The sequence below is a fragment of the Corvus brachyrhynchos genome, unplaced genomic scaffold (genome assembly GCF_000691975.1).
Source record: "Corvus brachyrhynchos isolate BGI_N302 unplaced genomic scaffold, ASM69197v1 scaffold408, whole genome shotgun sequence".
NCBI lineage: Eukaryota > Metazoa > Chordata > Aves > Passeriformes > Corvidae > Corvus > Corvus brachyrhynchos.
Genome location: NW_008239759.1, coordinates 1475405 through 1493514, shown reverse-complemented (window position 1 = coordinate 1493514; position 18110 = coordinate 1475405). Strand labels below are relative to the sequence as shown.

Below are 18110 nucleotides of genomic sequence, written 5' to 3'. Positions count from 1 at the left end.
GGCTCTGGCACCTGGCCTCCCACTTCTCATCACTGAAAAGGACCTCTGGTTTTACAGGAATGTACTGGGCAGCATTACTTCAGGGTTTAGTTTTATGCGTCAACAATTATACTTGCAACATGGAGATGTTCCCTTGCAGAAGATACAAACTGTTACTCTCCACTGTGACAATGCAGGAAGCAGTGTTTTATTTCAATTCCAAGCTCTGAGAAAAGTTTCTCTGTGAAAAGACAGAGCATTCCCTATGCAGTCTCTGTGCTATGCCTTCTACTGTCCCCTTTCTGGATATCCTTGAGGAACTGAGCATACGGCACCTGGACCCAGAGCGAATAAATTCAATTTTTCTACACTACCAGTATTTCTACACTAGTCTTCACTACCAAGTGTGTGCTGAAACTGCTACATGATGTGTCTTTGGTATCAGGCTTAAGGCCCATTTCTTTCTTTGCACTCCCCTGAAATGGGCAAATCATAATTGAGGAAGTGTAGGAATGATCCCACAATTAGAAAAATGTGTATTAGCATATTTATTAGAAGAGCTATCTACCACTGTCTTTTATGACAGGGAAAAGTCTGAAACTTCCTGTCAAAGCAAGTAATTTGAAACTTTCTTTGCACATTAAGCAAATACTTATTTGCTTAACAAATACAATAATAAATACAAATAAAATAATGTATATCTACACATACACAAGTGTGATTAGTGTGATGTATCATACAAAAATAATACAAGCACGTTTACGGAAAACTAAGCACAGATGGTTTTAATCCTCATTTTCATTTGTCTAGCAAAAACATACTCTGTCCTTTCTTTCTATTATAAGCATGAACGGGTAAGTAAGTGTGCAGGATGAGCTCGTAAAAATTATGGCATAAAGCTTTGTTCCACTGAGCTGATCATGTTGATATGCAACATTTTATTAAATATCACACAAAAATAAAAGCTGTTTCAAAGTATTCCTAAATCCCTAAGCTGCAGAGCACTTATGGATCACTATGTAGCTACTAAAGGCTGGTATTACTCCTAGATGCTTCCAAAGAGGCATTCATTCCTTATGAAACCCAGAAAATCTCACTGATGCTACAAGTGACTTTAGGCATAGACAGATACATTCATGGATCTGAAGGTTTGAGTAACTAGGGCCAGAAACCTAACTCATGAACAAACTACACACAGTGATTATCCTCCTACTGTCACAAAACCCCTCCAGGATTAAACCAAGCAACTGATGAATGGTGCACGACAGCTGCCAGGTTTGGAGCCTGCAGCAGGTCTTGTGCCACTCAGCTGCAGCTGGTGCCCCACTGGGCAGACAGGACCTCACCAGAGGTCCTCACCCACAGCTGCAGCAACGTGACTGCTCTCACAACTCATCCAGCATGCAGGAGTCTGTGAGATTTGGGACGGCAGAAATCAATTAGCTACACAATTATGAGTCTCTGTGCTAGAAGACGTTCTCTCTTCTTAGGTGTATTTCCTCAAAACCACACACCACTCCTCTAACCTTAACCCCAGAGATTTTTCCTCACAAATCTACAGTGGCCACAAGGGGTCAGGTCTTTTACATTACTCCATTACTGAAATCTGGTATCTTAAATCACTTTACAGTTTCCAGCTTTTGCACATGCAAACCAAGCGAAGACCTGCACACCTGTGCTCCCCTGGCCCTTCCCCATGTCCACATAGCTTCAGAAGCTTGCCACCTACCAAACATACTGAAACACAGCAGGCAATACGTGATTGCTGCAGCATGGTGAGTTACAAATGCAGCCTTTGGCTCTATGCACAGTGATTGTTTCTTGTCACAGGGCCGCAAAAGTGGTAAAAAAAAAAGTTTTGTGAAAGAACAAAATGAGATGAATGCTGTGATGCTTACACCACTTACTGTTTTGGATGAAAGCACGAGAGTTTGGACTGGTTCAAAATTTGGAAAAACCTGTGTTTCTTCAATAATATGCATTCCATTTTCATAGCTGATAGCTTTGTGCAGGGCTCCTCGATCTGAAACAACAGAGAAATATGTTTAAGTAAGATCCTTGAAATAAAAAGGCAGGAAAAAAGCCTGCACAATTGCTACAAGTTGTCTCAATAATTTGCTTGCTGTTCAGCTTTGACTCTGTGTCAAAGGCAACCATTAAACTTGCCATCATCAGGACCTCTGAGCAAGAAATAACATTTTGGTACACAAAATGACCAGTTGGGGATTATAATGTGTGGTTTTGCTGAACTCGTTGAAGCTTTGCAGTTCTTTTCCCGTGATACTTTTTTAAAGCACCTAAGATTGTCCACTTACTGCGGCATCTTACTTTTTACATCAGCTGGTGTGAAAACACCAGAAACAGGTGTTTTGTAGAACTCACCTGTACCAATGAACATAACATCATAGATGGTGCCATTGAGTACTCTGACTCTGTCAACTACAATCTGTGTGTACTTCACATCTCGCTTTACTAGCCGAGGTCTGTCTCCCATTGGGGTCACTGAGTCATCCATCAGAGGATGATCTTTAACAAACTGCAATGTTTTGTCTGGTAAATTCAGAGAACTCATGTAGTTTGATGCTCTGGCTTCATTGTTTATACACTAGAAGGGGGGACAAGGAGGGGGTGAAAAAGGAAAAAAGACAACCAAATTGTATCATTTACTTGTACAAAATAAAGACAATTAACAGCAGCTGTATGCATTTTCTTCTCCACATTATTTTGGCCAGTAACCACACCTGTACACTATTCTCATTGTAGCAAGGAAGGTTCTCAGGTCTCACTGCACTTTGGCTTCAGGGATGTACTAACCCCTGAGTTTTGGACTACGTTTTTGTTTTGGTACAAAACATATTCTAGGAAAATATTCCTCCTGTGCTCTCGTGCATTTTCAGTACTTTTAACCATCACTTCTTTAAGCACTAGCAACAATACGATTGTAAGGAACGTAAGGAAGTAAGAAAAGTTGGAAGGAGACCCAGCACTAGGAAAGTTTGAGTTTGCAAAGCAGTGCACTACATTGGATAAACCTGCTGATTCTACTGTGACAACGCAACAGTTGCTGTATTTCTTTTCATCTGAACTAAAAAGTATATGATGTTGCCAGTGTAAACTGAATTCTATTTCCCAATGAGAAGATAATTAATGAAATAATGAAATACAAAACCAGAAAATAACTTAATTCTAAATTTCAAAAACCCAAAACCCAAAGACTTTGATTCCCAGATAAAAAGTTCAGAACACTTGAGTGTTTTTCTACAAAGTTTTTACAAGAAGTAACCAGGTGAGGGCAAACAAATGAATCATTAGTAGGTTACTAATGTCTAGTAACTAATGCCTAGTCTGTTCACTACTGAGCATTAAAAAAGTCATCAGATCCAAGATTACAGAAACTTACCGCACCAGGTCGAGGATTAGGAATTTCCCCATTGTATCGTACCCACTTTGTGTGAGACTGTTCTACTGTAGCACTCTGCATGTATTTTCCTTTTGAGAAAACCTCTTCTACAGTAGACAGATTGTACGCACACACTGCTGACAACCCCACATTATTCCTGTAAGTTCAGGAAGAAATTAGGAAAAAACCCCAACAAAACATAGGAGTAATTACTATTTTCTTGTAGTAACGAATTGAGATTAAAGGAATTTATCCAGGAAAAGGCTATACCACACTTACAGCTGCGGGGTGAAGACTCCATATATCACTGGTTCCTTCAAAGTTGGAGATTTGAGAATAAAAACATCATTGATAACATTGAAAATTAAATTCTTATCAGGGATGGTACAAATCAGTCTGGCCTTGAGAAAGGAAGTCCATTTTTTCTGCAAGGTCCTTAATCCTCCTTGGTCCCTCTTATGATATTAAAAAAAAAAAAAAAAAAAAGTGTTTGTGAGGAGAACTAGCAGCATTTTTGCATTTAAAAACCATTGCTATATTTGATATTTGAGATGTAGCTCTGATACTTCTCTTATAAAAGGGCAAATTGCATCACTATTAATATTTCCATTTAATATTTCCATTCATTATCCAATGGTGTATGCAATGTATTAAAGGAAATCTACAAGATTTATTATAACAGTTAAGTATAAATGCTTACAGATTTGCAATCTGCCACTGATTTCTATTTCAAACAACAGTCTGAAATATATACTAATATAATAAATGAAGCTCTCATATTCCACAATACTCCCCTTTTAAAGTGTGCACAAGCTGTCAGTGGACAGAGTGCCACAACAATAAGCCCCATCTAAACCTGCCTCCAGCTCCTTGTTTAATGGAAATCTTAAGGGCACTAACTTGTTATTGATGTTTTGACTTCCCTGTTTAAATACAAAACAGTAAAGTCAAAACTTTCAACCTCATAAAAATGAAACAGCCAGATAAATTTCCTGTTGGAAAAAAAAAGGAAATTGATACATTCCACTGAAAAAGTTTTTGTTAAATAAACATTTTCTACTGAAAAAAACTTTAATCAGCAAGACTTTTAACCAGCACTTCTGAGGATGTACTTGAATCAGCTTAACACACTGAGGTTTAAGCACAGCAAGTGTGACAGAATCAGGCTGCTGGTGACCATTTCCCCTCAGGCTCTGGCAGCTGTAGCAGCTTCACAGAAGTACCATCGGCTACACCACAGTCAAGAAATATTTTGCTGTGGACACAGCTACAGTTTCGCTTGCACACAGCTACTTCAAAGTCACCTGACACATATCCTGTCTGCTCAGCTCCAACCAAAGTCACTTCTTCACAGGGAGCTGTACTTGTTTAAAAAAAATTACAAAGAAAACTGGGGCGACACTTTTTCTGTTGCTGGGTTTTGTCATGGTTGTTTTGTTTTCTCCCAGAGAAGAGCAGAACCTTCAGATGTACTGAAATCTTACAACTGTGCAAAATTAGATCAAGTATTTATTTACAAAGCAGCCACTAGGCTTTCTTAGAACTGCTCATTGATTAAGATTCCCTGAACTCAAACATCTCCATTTACCTGGCAGGAAGTCCACAATAATGAATGCTTTTTAACACGCACACACAAGATTCTAAGAGATAAAGTAAACTGAACTATCTCCCACCTTGCATACTCTAGCTATTCTTGGTATCATCAATTTTCCAACAAATTCATACTCCACAGACACCTCAGTGAAAAAGAAGTATATCTTGTCGTCTTCTCCATCTGTGCTGTTTGGATCTGCTCTTATCACATCAGCAAAAACAAAGTTGGGCTCTACAGATACAAACAGAAGAATTTTCTATTACATATGTGACTACTAACTTGATCCCCTCAAAGACCCTCAGAAGCTGTGTCTCACCCAAACTCCACACTGCATTTCCCTCCTCTCCACTCACTGACCTGCTTACACAGTTTGCTGCTCATAACATGAATAGGATTTCTAAAAAACACCAAACCACCAAAAACCTACCAGAAACAGAAAAAAAAACCCAAGCCCCATAAAACTTATGTGAAAGCACTAAGATACCTGAGAGATCTCTATGATCTGACAGCTCATTACTTCAGCACTCTTCAGTCCACACTCAAATGTGGTTTTCTAATGGGCCTGGAGAGGTAACCTTCCCTTGCCTGCTTCTCCTCTATTTCAGCTATTAGCTGAAGCACTGAAATGACAGTGCCATTACAATATGTATTACAAAACTCAGAATCCTGTGCTTTTTGGACAGTGATCATGACTTTGGTCCTTTTGGTACAAAGCCTCAAACCTCTGAGCATTCACAAAACTCAGTGAATTTTGAAACTGAGGTACTTAAAAAGCATCAGGAACCATGATCATCTCAATTTGAGAACCAATTCAAGACCAAAACCATTCCATTCCTTACCATATCATAACTAAGCTGCATTATTGCACAGATGAACAAGCACGTAAGAGATAAACTGTTAATGTCAAGTTGAAGCGTGTATATTCGGAAGCTGTTTTCATGACCAATGCTGATAGAAATCCTGAAATTTCAAAATAAAGTCTCTTGATGGCATGCATGAGGGCACACACTCATAGTGTATGCCAGTATAACAAAATCCATCTCTTTGAGATACCAGACAATTACTCCTTACCCAGGGTCAGACACTTAGACCCTGTACGTGTGATGTTGAAAAAGGAAAAGTAACTTGTTTGAGCCAGTTCTCATGCCCACTTACCATTAAGCCAAGGAATTGCATACTCTGTTCTCAGAGGGCTCTGATGAGAGTGCCGTGAAATAATAGGTTCACTTCCCAAGAAATTGTAAGAAGTCCCAGAATAAAGCTCCTCATCTTCAACACAAAACCAAGTATGTTAGAACTTATGGACTGGATACCATAAAGGGTACATAAATATTTTGTAAGTCTATATATATGTTTTAACTTCCCACAAGAAAAGGTAAACACGGATTTCCTCTGAATTGCCCTACACATGTCTTTTATGTTTACATTTCTGCCAATCATTCTCAAGCCTAACACTTTTCCACACTTGGGTTTATTGTTACTACTGCTCTAACATGAGAACTGACAAAAGTCAATGTTGTTTTTGTGGTACCTTAACACTTACCATGAAAACCTACAGTTTAAGTTAAAACATGCAAATTTACTTAAATGCATCAGAAGTCTGGAATTATTTTCCTCTCTTTCTATGCCACCATTACTCAAATTCAACTTGTATGAATTTAGGCACAATGCAGGGAGCATGTTCTATTGTTCTCATTTCCTGTTTCATGCTATATTGAGCTTCTCTCTTCTGATCTTGAGACACGCAGGTAAAGCCACAAATTCTGGCTTCCCCAAATTAAGATTCAGTGGTGTCTTTCCATGCAGTAAGTACACTTGCAAAAAGTATCTCACTTCCCTATTCTGCTGCATGCCTTCAGGACAGCTAACAATACTACTTGCTATATTTACTGAAATTACAGTAATTGATACTACAAGGGCAGTCTAAATACATTTAGACTATCTGGACTAAGTATGTTTAACGTCTAGAAATACAGTTTGAAGACTGGTATTTTAGAAGTTGCTTCCAAAACAACCATGAGTTTGAAGTTCTCCTTTTAAAGAACATGCTTAGGGTGACTACGTAAGTATTTTAATGTCTATATAGATACACAATAAAGACAAAAAAATAGAGACGCAAGCTACTGTTTTGATAATTACAGTGAGAGTGACAGTGGAAAAGACAGAACATTTTTAAACATAAGAACCAGGATGCAAAGTCTGAACTTACCAACCATAACAGATGTGTAGCTTTGAGCAGGATCAAATGGACATCTGCCCTTACCATCCTCATTTTTACCTCCAAGTTCAAATGAAATTAAATTCTGTTGAAAATCACAAAATAACTGTTAGCACTTTTTTCTTTCAGCCACTCAACTTGTGCAAAGTTAGCTAAAAACTAAACACTAAATAATGGGCTATATCATCAACTTCCAGCATCAAAGGCATTTTGTGTGAAATTATAGAAGGCATATGTGTTTTCAGAAAATCTTATCAAGTCCCAAAGACAGAGAGGAAATGTGTTCCTGTAATTTTGTGAGGGTGGAAGCAGAAAAGAGCAAAAGATGAAAAGTTAAATCCAGACAGACCTCAAGAAAGAGTACCCAAAAAAGCTAGACAGCAGGAAAGGCAGAGAAGTTAACTGATACACAGAAAGAACTTGTAAGTATTCAATTAGCCTGAAAAAAACAGAGAGTCTTAGAAATCAAAAAGGCTTTCTGAGATGGATTAAGCAACTTTCTGAGATGATGTTAAATTTGTGAGATATGGTGTAATCCAACTACGCTTTAAAAAGCAACAGAGCACTTTGGCTGCTACTTTATAAATCCCTTACAAATCAAGAGAATGAGGATCAGAAAGCTGAAATGTAGACACAGTCCTGGGGAAGTAATCAGTTATACTATGTAATGAAGGTACTAGAAGCTAAAGACACAAAGAATTACAGGATTTCTCAATTTTTGAATTACTAAGAGCTGCAGTAAGGAAAATGATACAAGAGTCAGCAGCGAGAAAAGGGAGTTTTAATTTTGTGCCAAGACTTCAGTTTGAAGGATTCAGCACTACAAGTCTTAGGCACAGCCAGGAGCAGAGACAAGCAGAGACAGGAATCTGAGAAATTTCAGGGAGATTTGGTAATGGGAAGTGGCAAACAATGTAATTTTAGTTTCAGTAACTGGTTTCATGCTAATGCACAATGCATAAAGAAGTATAAAAGCTAAGAAAAAGTAAATCTGCAGTTAGACAAGATGAATCAGTAACTCATTAAGTGCTCTGAAAAAGGAGCAGCACCGTTTATTTCCATACTCTCCCATTATGATGGGACAGTGAAATAAATGCTCCTAACCATACAGCCAGCAGTGAAGATGCAACAATTTTGGAAATGGAGACTAACTCATTTTCTATCTGAGTTGCTTTTAAGTTACAGCTGTTGCTGGGTCAAAACACATGTACATTTCTTACCAGGTAATCACATGTTGGCTGAAATGCATTAGTTCCACACACGTAGAGAAAAGTATCATTCAGCTGTTGCAAGACGCGCACATAATTACGACACTCTGTCTGTAATAGAGGATGAGGAAAGGACTAGTCTGATAAACCATAGCTTCTACATTCCAACATAAACAAACAACGTTGTCCATTGCCACTTCTTATGCCACATCACACCAGCAAGCCCAGGTGACACATGGGTGACACTGGGATGCCATGTCCCTACAGCTCCAGAAGCAGGTGGCTTCCTACAGCCAGTAGTGTTCCAGCTACCTCAGTGTCCTAGCAGGATAGCATGCTCAGCAGGGTCCACCCCAAGCTGTTTTATGGAAGGACAAGCTCCAAACACACGTCCAAGTCCATGGGAACAACTAGTTAAACACTGAGTGAGTTTTAGACTTTGTCATCCCTTGTACACCTAGATGAAACAGTGACAGCCAAGGCTGTATCTTAAGCGCAAAACCTCTAATACCCTTAAATTAGCTACAAAGCTTTGTCACTTATAGCCATCCTTTTTCTTTTTTTCCAGTCCTTGATATCATCTAAGGAAGCTCCTTAGTATCTTTTGGTCTGAAATAGAACAAGGAGTTTGAGCAAAACCCTTAATGAAGGATACAATAAAAATTCTTAATAATAATGAAGTGAAACAACTCTAAACATCCACTTAAAGAGAGGGAAAACAGTTTTGACAATACCCCTTAACTCTTGCTGGTACACTGCCAGATCCCTCCACTGAACTGCTACTCCATGAACTTCTTAAGCAAGCTTAAGCACTGACCTTACTATTCCTTCTTACAAGACAAACTAAGTATTTCTCTGACTGTGTGGGAAAACACTGCAGGAGGGAAGAGTGTAAAACCAGTTTTCTGCCAGATGAGGCCCCTGAGCAGCTGTATGAATGCTTTCTGCTGGCATTATACAGCATGGTGCTGATGGGTGGGGGAGAGAACTGCCCATTTAAGTGTAAGAAATAGCAGTAGTAGCTTAATTCCTTGACCCTTTTGAAACTATTGTACTGTGCAAAACATCATGGCTCAACATAAATACAACTACTCGGAGGTTAGAAGTACAGTGAGGAAAAAGTATGACTGGTAATAAGTGTGAGTTGCTAAACTGGGAGCAGGAGAAAATAAAAGAAAATAAATTCAGAGCTCAGTCGAAGTACATATTTATGGGGTCTAATATACCCCACCAGTAATTTTTGAGAGGTCTTGTGGGGATTCACACACAAGTCTGCTAAACGTATGCTCATGCATAGGAGGAACTCATATCCCATATTCGTCATGGATGTATGTCAGTATTATCAGCAGCAACCCCAGCTGAACAGGAAAACAAAAATAGTATTCTCTGATCCCATCCTGAAGAGGTAGACAAGGAGGAAACCTTAAATATCTGTCACACCTCGTGTTCGAACAATGTACTGATGGTCATCAGTGGTCAGTCAAGGAAAAGAAGTAGCTAGTCAAAGGGAGATAGTCCACTCCCACCCTGATGAACCACATGACTGCAGGACAATCATCAGCCCTGGACGCAGCATTTGGGGTTTTTTAACAGTGCGTACCAAACGGGCTGCATATTCAAGGATCACATCCCTCCAAGCACACAGTAGATCTGCTTTTTGTATTCACAGGACTTGCAGACTTCTACTTTCAAACCTGTGCTAAAGGCCCAGCAAATCCTTGCTTTACTGCATCATTAAATGAAGTGGTGTTACACAACAGAAAGGTACATCCACATACAGTAAACTACCTCAAGTAAACCATCTCCACAGAGAGGCAAATGAGCAGGCCAGCCTGTGCCCTGGCACTCATGAGGAGTCTGTGGGTCCCAGAAACACCACGGAACCCTGCCCAGCTGACAGGAGGTCTGGCTGCTCCAGCGCTGGGGAACTGTCTGAGTCACACCACAAGGGGCACACCCACCAAGCAACCCAACACACATATACAGAGTCAGTGAAAAAAATACACTGGCCTAATAAAAAACTCCTATGCCCTAAAGCAAAAATTAATCATTCACTCTGTAAAATCAAATGCTGTGAAGGAATTACTGCAATAACAAAACACAACAGTTGCTATCAATTACTTCAGTGAAAGCAATACTGGTTTATTGTCTTAATGGAAAACCACTAACATTAAGCACACATCAGGGTGTGTTCAGATTTTCAAACATTCAAAAAATATTCAACAACAAAAAGAATAAACTAAGAATTAAAAAAAAAAAAGACTAAGCATGCTGCAGTTTCTAACGCTCAACTTAATTAAAAAAATTTAGGTGATTGTTTTGAAATTTTAATTTCACACAGTTGGAGACTTTCTTCTTTTAACGTCACTCCTCTTGAAGTAAAATGTGCAAGATCTTTCTCAAAGTTCAATAAAAGTACATACCTGTTCTGATTTGCCCTTGACTGCACATTTAGTCCTTTTATCTTCTGTGACCTTCCAGTGTAACTAAGTGAAAAAACATGCAACAAAAAAAGCACATTCGAAGCACTTTAATTCAATGCAAGGTCTGAAAACCTTGCAGTAACACACACAATAAAAGACAATCCTAATACTGTCTAGAGCAAATTCAAGACATTTTGCAAGTCGGATTGCAAGGTTCAAAGCCATTTTTTCCCAGGGATGTGACACTTTCAAATCCATGTCCCTTAAGCAGAACTAAACTACCATCTTCTGGGTTCATAATGACGATTCTCCACAAATTGCTAATGAACTGTTCATTACCATGTGCATTAGGCAAATGCAACTGTAACTGGTTTAAGTGTTTTTTTCCAAGTTAAAGTACATCTCTATTTCATTAACACTTGAATAAAAAACACTTTGGGGAAAGGAATCAAAGAAAATTTACTGGACTAATTAACACTATACTGAGTACAAATTTACAGCTATGTTTTATATGCTGGTAAAAGTGCCCACCACCACCCATTAACATGGTCTTCAGATTAAAAATCATATGAGCATCTTCCAAAGCACCCTGGGTGGGAGTTCATGCTGCACCTGTACATGTCAGCCTGTGTTGCTGATGTGATGAAAAGCAGGAGCCTGGGAAGGACCTGGAAGCAATATAACATTAGCAGACTTCTGCCTGGGCTAATCTACTTAGAGAAACCAGCACCAGAATATTCAAAGTACTTCTCTGAGCAAGCTAGATCAGACCTGTCTGCACCTCCACTTGCTGTGCAGACACACCTAGACACAAACAGAAGATGAGACTGAAAGGATGGGGCCTTCATTTGCAGCACATCTGCAGCCAGCTACAACTGAGCAAGCCCCAACTTTGTTTCTTTTTTCAGATTACTTTTTGACTCAGATTAACAGAAGATGGCCCACTCCTGATACTAAGAAAATGTGTAAGAACTACTGCTACAGATGATACCCACAGTCCCTCTCGTCCAGCATCCTGCCCCCAAGAAGAAAATACCCAAGGAGACCTCTAATTACTTGTTTATATCCAGCTTCTCCTTTCTTACTCTCTATTACTCTGTAAAATCTTCCAGAAACAATACTGGAGTAGACCATACAGAGTAATTTCGTTTTATTTCTCTTTTATATTCTCTTTTACCTATTTGCCTAAAATGCAATCCTACTGACATAAGGAAATTAAGTCAAATTTGGAGTACAATTTCTACATGGAGGATAACATATTAAAAGGCATACCTCGTGCTGCTTCTCAGCAATATTCACTGCGTTTAAGGCAAAGATCACTTCCCTGGCTCCTACATATAGAACATTTTTGTCTTCACTTAACAGCAAGGTTGAATAGTTTGACACTTTTGATTCATTAAAATGTATTAGCTGGACCTCTGTTGAAATGGAAAAAAAAAAACAGCACCTCATGAAGAAACACAATCACTTAGGGTCAAGCTTATGAGTCATTTTTTCTAAGTTGTCTAACAGCTGTTGGATAACTTGAAAACAACAAAGGTTAATTCAGACAACCTCTGTAGAAAACAAGGGACCCCTCAGAAGCTAGATTCAGCAGAAACAGCAGCTTCCAACAACATCAAAATCACCTTTCCCGACTTTCTCATTCAATTTCCAATGCTTAAATATCTCCTCTTGTGGTGATCCCTATAACTCACTTCTTCCTTCATTTTTTTTTTCTACCTACTTTTTCTAAACTTCCATTTTCCACATCCACTGTCAGGTTGTTTCTCACCTTTTCCTTTCCACATACCAATCTACTGTGGAAAATCAGGCCAGTCACCACATCCCTTGCAACCACCCTTAACAAATCTTACAAAATATTCTACACCTTAAGACAACACTTCAGCACACTGACATAACAGAAAGAAGACACAGAAGCAAACACAGGAGCAAATAACAAATCATTTGCAGTTGATTGTGAAGTGAAAACCAGAGATGAAATACATAACATACACACAAAATAACAACATGAGGGAAAAAATCAAGATGAATAGAAATAAGACAAGAAAAAGCGGGAGGTACGAGAGAAAAGGCAGTGGAATGAGGAAGCATACAGAATGGACCAGAATGGCTTGGAGAAAGATGACACAAACTGACTAATACAAAAGAGTATTTTCTCTGAGTGTACAACTATAATATAAAAATGACTGAAAGCTTTTGTACATGAAGACACAAGATTAATTAAGCATGGCTTTTTATGATACAGATGAAAATAATGTACTATTACTTCCAATCCTATCATTAGCAATTGCACATTTTCAACTTTAATACTCCAGAAACATAAATTTTAAACTAGATTCTCAAGCCTGAATTTTGAAATCTTTTACTTGGCAGGAAAATTTTCCCCAAATGGATAAAGTGGTTCATACAACTCCGCTGAACTAAATTTCCTCTCCTATTCAAAGTAGGTTTCCAACATTTCAATGCAACAGTCTTTAACAGACAGACGAGAGAGAAATACCAGGAATGAAAATAAACTCCATTTATTCTGACTAATTTGGATGTGAGTTAGCAGTACCTCACCATACCATTAAATAGCAACTTGCCAAATTTTAACTACAAGATAGAAGCATCAAAGCGTCTAAGCAGGAACTACAACTCTTGGCTAGGCCACCCTTTCTGAAAGGCTGTATCAGCAACTCATTAATTGCTATACCAATAATCAGGAAAAACACTTCCTACAGTCATCTCATAATCTGCTTATTCCTACTACATTCTTAATCTCCATCTATCTTTTCCTACAGAATGTCTGCTCAGAATTTAATATCCTTATTTAAAATTGCTTCATTATATGACCAATGTATTTGTTCGGGTTTGTACAGTTATTGCACAGTTGGATAAGTAATCAATTGCTGCTTACTAATATTAAAGAAGGACCCAAAGACAAAATCTCTTATTATTTAAAGCATCCATGCCACGTGGGGAATTGGGGGGGTGGGAGTAGAAAACAGGGAAAAAAAATGCATATGTACACAAATGCAGCAAATTACTATTCTACAGTCTTTGCTCTAAAGTTCTTTTCAGATCCAGGCTAAATTATTAAACCAAAAGTTAACGGATCCTCTGATTTCTATTACTTCTCTTTGCACTGCATTTGCACACTCCTGATTATTTTATTGGAAGATTATGAATATGTGCTGCAATTTCAAATGCAAGAAAAGCACTGTTCTGTGAAAGACTTTCATATCTAGACACCATAAAATGCTGTCGGAAGAGGGCCAAATGCTGATTTTTCCTTTGCCTGGTGATTTATTTAGTGCTCAGGATGGCTTGGTGTCAAAATAGATTATTAGCAGGAGAGGTGCATTTTGCTAACGTATTCAGACTCCAGGCAAAAATAATTTGTTTAAAACAAAATACACCCACTGAGGTTTTCTCTTGAAACAAGTTTCAGTTGCAATATTCTTCAGCTGAGAAAGCCGAATCTGGAACTCCTCCTTTAAAAAGTTCTGTTTTCAAAGCTGCTTAAAGGAACCAAAATCAGTTAACCCAGTGCCTGAATGACTTTTGAATGTTCTGGTCCTAAGCATTTTGTAAGATGAGCAAAGCAGCAACACCTGATCAAACTCACAGCAAATTGGCTGAAAGAACCTAAAGCCTCAATAAGTTTCAAATCCCACAGAAACCCTGAGGATGTGGCAATGTCCCATATTACAATACTTAAATTTCTGTTCTTACCTTTGTGTTCCCAAGTGATCCTTGGTACTGGGCCAAATGCTACTGCCACTTCTAGCAACAAACCCCAAACTGCATAATAAGCACACAGGGCCATCTTCAGTGTCCTTGCTCTTCAGGGTTCACTGGGTAACTGCAGCAGGTAGCGTTTCTTTGGCAGACGAAATGCAGATCCCAGGGAGTATTAGAGACAAGGCATTTCAGACCTTGAGAGCAGTGCAACAAGGGAGGCTGGAACAACTGTACAAGTACGTGCTTTTCAGCAGATCACTTCAAGAGAACACACATTTTCCAGGATGCTGCATACAGAGACTGCCCACACGCTCCACAGGCTGCAGAGTTGCTGAGAAGTGTGACTGAGTGCATTCTTCTGTTTCGCTGGAGAAATAAATGATGCTGTGGACAGAGGAGGGAAGTAAGAAGTAAAAGAGAAAGCAAACCAAATACTGCCAAAAATAGCATTGATCTTGCACTAGTTCTACAGCTGTCTGTAAAGCTTAATTTAGATACAAAATGTATTAACTGGTGAAAACCATAATCTTAAAAAGACACACATTACATGGCAAAAAGGCAACAATTGAAAGCAATCATTTCAATCTAGAATTCCAAGTGTAAATACTTTGAATTGTCCATTATGTTTAATGCACAAAACTTGACTCTATTCTTTCAACAGTGTGTCAAAGAAAATCCCATCTCTCTAACAAGCAATAAACAAAGATAACAAAAATCACTATGACTAAGATCAGAGAGCAAAGAACATGAGAAGTACAGCACTAATAATGAGCATGGTTACACAAATCTGCTGTACCTCCCATCGTTGGGATCTTACAGAAGTGTCTTTTTTAGTGAAGTTTTCTATAATGCTCCTAACTCACTCAAGATGTTTAGGGGGTAGAAATACACCTACAGACACAAAGAGCTAATGCACTGCATACAAAAATAAAGGGAGAAAACACTTCAACAGTAGTGTAGGCAGTTTCATAGGTAGTCCTATGAAAGCCATTGTGTCTCTGAGTCACCTGTTACTCTCAGACTCAGAAAGGTGTGTCCTAATAAATAAAACTGTTCACTGCTTTCTACACCATCTTCCACAAGTCTCCACCGCTTCTGTCTTCCTACAACCACTCCTAGGTGAAGACTCCAGAAGCAGTGAGTGTATTCATCAATTACTAGATCATAAATAGGTTTTGAGGGCTGTACACTTGGGGTGGAGATGAAAAAAAACCACACTGTTCTTTGCAGCAGAGTACACAAGATGCTAGATTTTCACTGTGCCACCACTGAGACACCGAGGTGACTCTAGTACGACACAAACTACAATGCAAGATAGCTGTAATACCTAGATATCCAGCAGGAGAGCAAGTGAAGGTCTAGTGATTTTGCATGGCCTGGTTTTGCTAGCAGGGGGGCTACAGAGGTGGCTCCTGGAAGAAGCTGCTAGAAGCTTCCACCATGTCCAGCAGAACCAACCCCTGGCAGCTCCAAAGACACACATGCCATTGGCCAAGGCTGGCCCAGTTAGAAATGGTGATAATGCCTCTGTGATAACATAGTTAAGAAGAAATCAAAACAAAAGCAGTGGCACAGTTTTAATTCTGAGCAGAAAAGAGCAGAGTGAGAACATGTGAGAGGAACAACTCTGCAGACACCGAGGTCAGGGGATAAGGAGGGGGAGGAGCTGCTCCAGGTGCTGGAGCTCAGATTCCCCTGAAGCCTCTGGTGCAGCACATGGTGAGGCAGCTGTGCCCCTGCAGCCTGTGGAGATCCATAGGGATGTAGATATCCACCTGCAGCCCATGGAGGAGCCCCAGGCTGGAGGAGGTGGATGCCTATAGGAAGCTGTGACCCTGTCGGAGATCCATGGAGAGAGGGACTCTGCTCCTATGCTAAATCAGCCTGTCCCTGAAGGAGTTGAAGGACTGCACGCCACGGAAGAGTGACCCACGCCGCAGCAGTTTTGGGAGGACTGTTGCCCGTGGGATGGACTCACACTGCAGCAGGTCACAGAGAGCTGTTGCTTGTGAGATGGATTCATGTTGGAGAAGTTCATGGAGAACTGTCTCCTGTGAGAGGAACCCCACGGTGCAGCACGGGAATGACTCCTCTCCCTGAGCAGTGGGATAAACCGTGGGTGATGAATTGACCATAATCCCCACTTGCTGTCCCCTTGCACCACTGGGGCAGGAGGTAGAGCTTGGAAAGGAGAAAGCAGTGGGGAGGGGAAGTTGTTTTTAAGGGCTTTTTTTACTTCCCATTATCTTGTTCTGATTGTGTTAGAAACGTTTTCAATTCTTATCTCTAATTAGAGCCTGTTTTGCCCTGGTGGTATTTGATGAGCGATCTCTCCTGATCCTTATCTCAACCCATGAACCTTTTGTTAAATTTTTGCTTCTCTGGTCCGGCTGCAGAAGAAAGTAAGGAAGTGGCTTTTGTCGGCACCTGGCAACCAGCCAGCGTCAAGCCATGACAGAAGGTTACAAAATCGCTAGTAACATTAAAAAAGAAGGGGCCAGTACCTGAGAAACACAGAGGTTAAAAGACTATGGTGAAGCTGCAGCATGAGCATCTCTTAGTGCAGGCAAGATGCCTCTGGGAGGACCTGGGTTTAAGCAGGAAAACGCAAGGAAGATGTCGCAAGGGCAGCCAGTGGACCTTAAGGCAGCCGAGTAGAAGATGAGCAACTACATCCTAAGTGTTTACACCTGCTTTATTAAATGATCACAGGCAAGATTAAAAGATTCAAAATCTCATTTATTTCTACACATCTTTTGTCTACTAAGAAAAAAATCCACACAATGCTATAACTTGCTCAAGCTGAACCTGTAACTTGACTATTTTTGTCTATTTGTTTTTTGTCTTGGTAAGCACTTTGGCTCAAATGCAACTGTTTGTAGCACATCATGTAAAGCGTTTTGGTTTTTAAGGCAGCATGTTTTCAGTTAGGCTTACTAGGCTTTTTTGTCTGTCCTTCATCCTTCTTGTTTATCATCATATACAAGCAATTCCAGGTTTTACCCTCCAATACATTAAAAAGTGCCCACTCATCCGATTTACAAGGTATCACATATTTCTGAGGCAAGCAAACAGCTTTACAGCTGAATGTTTAAAAAGGGAATAGTAATTCAATGATTAAAGTTCCAGGAAGTTTAGCTATTTTATTTTAAGAGAAATGTAAGGAAGAAAACAGCAGTTTGAAGAAACATCTTTGAGCCATTGTTTAGAAACACAGCTAATCCTTTTCTTAATGCTACCTTTTGTTACTGAAAAGACTGCATGTAATAATCAATTCCCTGATAACTCTTTTTTTTTTTTATTTATGAGAGACAGCCAGGACACCTTTAAGCTATCAGTTACAATACCATATAGTAGAGACGACTGCAGAGAAGACTTCAGAAGTCCTGTAAATTGTTTGGACCTTCAAATAGGATTAGTAAATGTAAGCCCTAGTAAAGGAAAATCCTGAGTTTTCCTACAGTCACATTCCTAGTCTAGCTCACCTACCTCAGAAAATGCAAAATGACAATGAAACTTGAAACAAATTACATTATCTTTTGAAGGAAACAAATGGTCT

General features: G+C 39.4%; 1 protein-coding gene across 14 annotated transcripts in view; it reads right to left on the bottom strand.

The window, feature by feature from the left end:
- The window catches only part of SEMA4D (semaphorin 4D), a 99718-nt gene that overhangs the window by 23661 nt on the left and 57947 nt on the right, over positions 1 to 18110 (bottom strand). For 12 of the 14 annotated variants that reach the window (XR_001864757.1, XR_001864758.1, XR_001864759.1 and 9 more), the window contains 11 exons: positions 14543 to 14935; positions 12095 to 12240; positions 10823 to 10885; positions 8412 to 8510; positions 7183 to 7276; positions 6129 to 6242; positions 5053 to 5204; positions 3659 to 3834; positions 3380 to 3536; positions 2362 to 2584; positions 1878 to 2002 (listed from right to left, as the gene is read on the bottom strand). Coding sequence is in view for 11 of the 14 variants with exons in the window: in XM_017742732.1 (XP_017598221.1) it covers positions 1878 to 2002; positions 2362 to 2584; positions 3380 to 3536; positions 3659 to 3834; positions 5053 to 5204; positions 6129 to 6242; positions 7183 to 7276; positions 8412 to 8510; positions 10823 to 10885; positions 12095 to 12240; positions 14543 to 14636 (1443 nt within the window). In the remaining 3 variants the exon portion in view is untranslated. The remainder of the gene's footprint in view (positions 1 to 1877; positions 2003 to 2361; positions 2585 to 3379; positions 3537 to 3658; positions 3835 to 5052; positions 5205 to 6128; positions 6243 to 7182; positions 7277 to 8411; positions 8511 to 10822; positions 10886 to 12094; positions 12241 to 14542; positions 14936 to 18110) is intronic. The other 2 variants (XM_017742738.1, XM_008640169.2) reach the window with 1 other exon arrangement.